A 6,103-nucleotide genomic window follows, 5' to 3' on the forward strand; every position below is an offset into this window, starting at 1 on the left:
CCGGGATCAGCTCCGCCATGGCGGCCGGCAGCACTCACGCGGCCCGCGCTCCGCTCCCGCAGCGGCTGAGGCGGCGACGATGACGGGGCCCCTTGCTCCCCCAGCTGTGGCGGCGGGGCTGGGCGCCGAGGACGGGCGAGGCGCGGCTCCGTCCGCGGGCGCCTCCGCGCAGCGCGGGCCCGGCGCCGCCTCGCCCCCTCGGTCCCCTCCTCCGGGGCGCTCGCGGGCCCGCCCTGCCGACCGCGCCTCAGCAGGCGGGGGGCGCCTCGTGGCGCTGCGCTGCGCTCCTGCTCGCGGCAGGTCGCGGGGGCGGCGACGGCCAGGGAACGGGCGGGCGCCTCGCTGTAAGCCGGTGGGCGTCAGAGCAACGGGAGCTGGAGCACGGCCCGGTTTCCAAGCCTTTTCTAGACACGAGAGGCCTCGCGTTTAATGCGACGGCGATGTCGGTATGGAGGAGGAGGCCAGTTACCTTCAGAGGACAAACCTGCCTCGGTGTGGGCTCCAGCTGACTGCAGCTCCTGCAGGCCTCCTTCGTGTTGTGTGCTCCCATGCTTTTCTGTTACTTCCTGTCCAAAATTAAGATCTTTGCCTCCTCCCAACATCTTCGTGCTGTCTGCAAATCTGTTGGTTAGTTATGTGAAAAGGTGTTACATGAAAAAGTCCTGCTGGACCTGGACTTAAAGTAGAAAACAAATACTGCTGAAAGGCCAAAGGGAAAAAGTGGTTTGAGAGAGCATGTGAAAGGATATTTAACAAGTAACACTCACAGAAATGTCTTTTTTTTTTTTTTTTTCACTATAAAAGAAGTCATTCCAGTCATTTTCCTCTCAGTGAGTTTGCATAGGCATCAACCATGCAAGTAGACTGTTATTTTTTTTGCATGCATATCTTCAGACTGAAGACAAGTCTATCAGATAGAGGGATCATTACAATAATTTTGCAGTGCTGCTTATTACTATAAATAGGTGTAGTTACCCTTTTGGTTTTGCTAATGTCAATCACAGAATCGTCTAGGTTGGAAGAGACCTCCAAGATCACCCAGTCCAACCGCTGACTTAGCACTAACAAGGCCTCGACTAAACCATATCACTGAGCTCTACATCTAAGCGTCTTTTAAAGACCTCCAGGGATGGTGACTCCACCACTTCCCTGGGCAGCCCATCCCAATGCCTAACAACCCTTTCAGTAAAGAAGTTCTTCCTAACATCCAACCTAAACCTCCCCTGCTGCATTTCTCACCCTGGTGCAACTTTAGCCCATTGCCCCTTGTCCTGTCCCTAGGCATGTGGGAGAATAGACCAACTCCCACCTCGCTACTAATACTAAATACTAAATGCTACTACAGTAGTATTTCCAGGTGCTACAGTAAATTTGACTCTTGTAACTTACGAGAGTACAGTCAAACTGACAGGAAATGACCATTTCAGACACTTTTAGCCAGGGATTGGGATCATTCCTTTTCTAATATTGCAAATCATTCACGTTCTGTATGTGTCAAACTTTTTGGTTTTCATCTTAATTAAATTGGTTTATAATCACTTTGATTCACCCTAATAGCTTTTCTGAATGCAATATTTAACTTCAAAAAATGGATGTTAGTATAATTAAAAAGAAATGTAATGAATTTACAACACTATATAGTGTTAATACTATATATCCTAGTAATAGTAGGAAGTTAGTGATAGTTTGCCACACATTGATAATTTCTTGTCTACAATTACTCAGAAATGCAAAGTACAAAAACTTTGGTAATCGAGTTAATAACTAAGGTTTTATTTTTCTTTTTGGTCAGCCCTATTCATGTCTTCAGTGTAGTCCTGCTCTCTATCTATAGTGATCTTGAATCAGCTGGCAACACATTTACTTGAGCAGATACAGATCAAATTGTGTTTTCATCAGTCCTGTTGTAGGTAATAGAGGTGAGGGGCAAAGTTACCACTGAATTCTGTATGTTCTACTTTGTTGTTTGGATCAGTTAAATCAGGTGGAAACTAGCTCTCATTCCCAGTGGTTGGTCTAGTAGAATCAAAACTTGCCACTGAATCATCAGAGCTAAAGAAAAGGAAACATTTATTATTTTACATTTATTTCCAAATTCCTGGGTCTGCATTTCTCACCTGTGCATGTTCAGCAAATATGATGGGGCTCAGATCACTTTGAAACTCAAAGGGGACAGTTGACCTGTGTGGGGAAAGAGAGGGTTCTTTTCTGAGTTTCATTTTAAGTTTGATGGTATTACACCATAATATAATAACATATATAACAATAATAATAATACCAACTTATGGTAGTATTATTGCAGAGAATAGAGCAGCAAGATTTAAAGCTTCACTGTTTCTTCAATGCTAAGAAAGAGTTACAACTTCTTCCATGCACTGTAACAGAAAAGAGAGGCTTACTCTGCTAGTGCAAGGACATGAAAAAGTATGCTTAGCAATGCTAATGAACACAGGTCTGGACAACGCTAGCGATAAAGCAGAACCATAGTGTAGATACATAACTGCATGTGCTTAATTCCAGCTGACTATGCTATAAAGCTAGGGTCCTCTAAAAAAATGTATTACGTACATGGAAAAATACAGTTGCTAATATGAAGGCTGCAAGGATATGTCAGTCTACTGAACTGTTTAATACTGAGAGTATGTGTTGTCCAGTTTTTAATTCTTAGATATAGTAAATGGTTTGTCTCTGAGCATCTCTTCGCACAATACCTGGAATTTATGAGCAAGGGTTCATACATACACAGTTACTTCTCCTTCTTCCCTAAATTAGATTTTGGCCTAAATATAAATCTGCAGTCCTATGATTCTACTTTTGTGCATTTCACAACATCCAATTCATCAAATTAATTCTAGTGATACCTCTTTAGAATAAGACTTTGTGCACACCAGTTTGCAAACCTGTTATGAAATACAATTTTATTTATGTTTAATTGTGAGCAGAAAGGTACATTTCTACCACATTCTGTTGGAAGATTACATGTTACAGAGCTTCTGTGGTTTAGTGCAGTAGTTTGGCCTAACCTTCTCATGAACACAGTCGCTATAATCAGTGTTACATTTACCACACTTGCAGCTTATGGCCACAGGGTAGGAATAGTAAGGGATGGTGTGATGAGGACAGCCCGGAATCAGTGCTGTTTGATACAACATCTCTTTGTATGTGCACACGTTTTGGGACAGAGCACTTTTGAGCAGCAGCTTCTTGCCATTGCTGTCCTACAAAGAAAAAAGAAATGCATTGTTTCACAGAAGCATACATGAGTGTTGAAAAACTTCCTTTGGTATTTTCTCATATGTGCAGAAAGCCAACCCCTTTACACTTAGACTAGTTCTGATATTTTTGGTATACTTCTGCTTAGACCTTTCACTTTGAATCTGCATGTGACTGGGAATCTCTACACCTCTAGAAATGTTCGCCTTGCTTTTGTGGTTTTAACTACTAATGTCCTGTTTGGCCCAAAGTACTGTCAGGACCTTGTATTCTGTATTGACTACCTACTGACCAGGGTGGAAATTAAAATGCTATGTTGAATAGCGAAGCTCAAGCATAGCATTTGGCATGCCTGCACGTGAGATATTCTCAACAGCTGTCACAATAGTAGTTAATTGCCTTCACCCCCTGGCAAATTTGTTGGACTTGAAATTAATCAAGTCATCACTAAAAGAGTGACCAAATACAATCTGCTTCTCACTTGTTCCATCCTGAACCCACAGACTAGAGAGGCTCTGCAGCAACAGCAGCAGTCAGTTCACTGTTATGCCACTGTTATTATAAACTCCACAGAATTCGGAAGCCTTGGCATTTCTCATCTGTACCTTCACAACAAGCTAACTGGATACTGTGACAATAATATGATTTTTCTGTCTATGACAGACATTTTTAGCCTGAGTAACTTTCACACATTTTTTTTTCAGCAAGAATAGGCACATCTTTTATAGTGATGGCCTTTACGGGAACAACTGCCTAAAAGAGAGTAACTTCCTGTACCCGAGTCATGCAAAATCCAGCGCAGATGGTGGTGTTGATGGCCAGGCAGTAGGCACATTCCCTTTTCTCCACGTGGATTGTGTACTCTGAAGGAGCACAAAGTGATGCTGTTTGACCAAAAGTCAGGCCAAAGAGGAGAGACATCACAAAGAAGGGACTCATGCTAGATGGGAGGGGGGGAAAAAAAAAAGAAACCCTAAGTAAAATCAGACATGCCTTGCAGTCCTTTTCTCAGTATTCGACAAGAGCAATTATGATAGTCACCAAGTAGAAGTAATTGCAACTTTTTCAGCTACGGCTTCACAAATTATTTTCAATACAAGACATATATTTGAAATAGTACTAACCACTGAACAGAAAAGAAGGGTAAATAAGCCACTAACAACATATATGATAATTTTTCCCCACTAAATCATATTACATGGCACTTTTCACCAATGAGTGATAAAATACCAACACAGAAAAATAACAGGAGGTTTTCCTATCCTTCCCTGCTAAAGGATTTGAAAATGTGACATGAGAGAACATGAGCTCTAGAATTAACCAGAGATGCAGAAATAATCTTAGTGGTTTAAAATACTTTTCTAAAGAAAGCATCTTATAAAATGCTCAAGAGAAAAAAAGAAACAGTTGTGCATATCAGACATACCACTGTATTTTTTACTTTCCAGTTGGCTTAGAGGCATGGTGAAATGGGAACACTGCCAAGAATTAAACAATAGATTCAAGTAAATTACAATAAAGATTGTCAGCAAAGAGATCAAATCAATGAATCCGCGCTTCATCTGTCTGTTGTGCTGACCTCATTTCCCAGACCTGCTGGGAGATCCCAAGAACAAAGATTTGATTAGCTCCAAGACAATTCCAGGGTCTACTCTATATCTTCTAAACTACAAGTTTTAAATGACAGTGTCTACAAACACATGGACATCACCCTCTAGTCTCTTCCAGCTGTCATTTTCCCATAGCAAAAGTCATTATGCAGTCTGGTTTACCCTGTAGCTGCAACAATGCAAGTCTGGAAAGACCAACCTCTTGTCAGCTGAATTCTTCCCTATTACAGGAACCTGATTCTGCCTTGAGCTGGGAGAGGCAGTGACCCAGCACAAGCTCTGTGTGCGCTTTATACTCTCCAGGCTAATTCCAGGCTGATCTTACTGTTTATATAATTGCATCTGAATTGCTGCTTTCTTATCGCAGAGTCATCTATTGAAAATTCATACTGAACTGCAAAGTAAATGTGATAGGAACAAATGTGTCCATAATATCCTAACCTGGAAACTGGAGCTGGAAATCTAATTATTTTAACAGTCATTCTCTCTCATTGGCTTTTAAACTAACCACTGCTTTTAAAAACTTGTTATTGATTAATTTAATTGCTACATAGGACAGCAACGTCATGACAGGGAAGCTAGCATGGAAATGGAGTCATCCTGAATCACATATGACTAATTCTACCCTTATGTTTTTGGAAAATTTAATACAGTCTGGTTCACTGCTTGCTCATTACCAGGCAGGCACAAATGAGAGATGCAGTGCTATACACATAAAATAATAAAACTCAAACCAAAGCAATTGCTCTACAGCATGGTTAGGTAAAGCCTGACTTTATCTACTCAAACAAAACATGCAGACAAATCATCTGGCCTTGAACCTACTGAGCAAATACTAAAGCAACAACAATTCACTCTGAAATACTAATTAACAAGGGTATAATCTAGTTTCACTGTGAGAAACCACTTTTTGCAGCACAATGAAAAGCAAAATACTGCACCAACTTCAGTGAAACTGAGATGTCTACTGAAAAGGGAGAAACACTTTTTGTTTAGGGTTTGTGAAACACCTGGAAGGAAAAAAAGTGAGAAAAGATCAAGTTAGTGTACATGTCTTATTCAGTTGGAAATGACATTTTTAGCATATAACTTCTTGGGAATTAAATATAACTGTTTCTGTCTTATAGACATGAAAAAAATAGTAATTTTACACTCAGTAACATCTGTTCAGCTAGACTTAGCAACAGAAGTAAAACACTTATTTTGGTACTACTCCAATATGATGCTTAGTTTTATATTTTTCTGAGCTATTTTAAATGCAGTTAAACATACAGGCTATA

At 40.9% G+C, this 6,103-nt stretch overlaps 1 protein-coding gene across 1 annotated transcript; it reads right to left on the reverse strand.

Annotated features, from left to right (window-relative positions):
* Positions 1 to 2,975: 2,975 nt before the first annotated feature.
* TSHB (thyroid stimulating hormone subunit beta) lies at positions 2,976 to 4,152 on the reverse strand. The gene is made up of 2 exons (XM_032203355.1): positions 3,991 to 4,152; positions 2,976 to 3,218 (listed from the first exon to the last, which is right to left on the reverse strand). Exons 1-2 carry the CDS (start codon positions 4,150 to 4,152, stop codon positions 2,976 to 2,978), a joined length of 405 nt encoding a protein of 134 aa, XP_032059246.1.
* Between the last annotated feature and the right edge of the window lie 1,951 nt (positions 4,153 to 6,103).

Source organism: Aythya fuligula, chromosome 25 (assembly GCF_009819795.1).
Source record: "Aythya fuligula isolate bAytFul2 chromosome 25, bAytFul2.pri, whole genome shotgun sequence".
Taxonomy (NCBI): Eukaryota; Metazoa; Chordata; class Aves; order Anseriformes; family Anatidae; genus Aythya; species Aythya fuligula.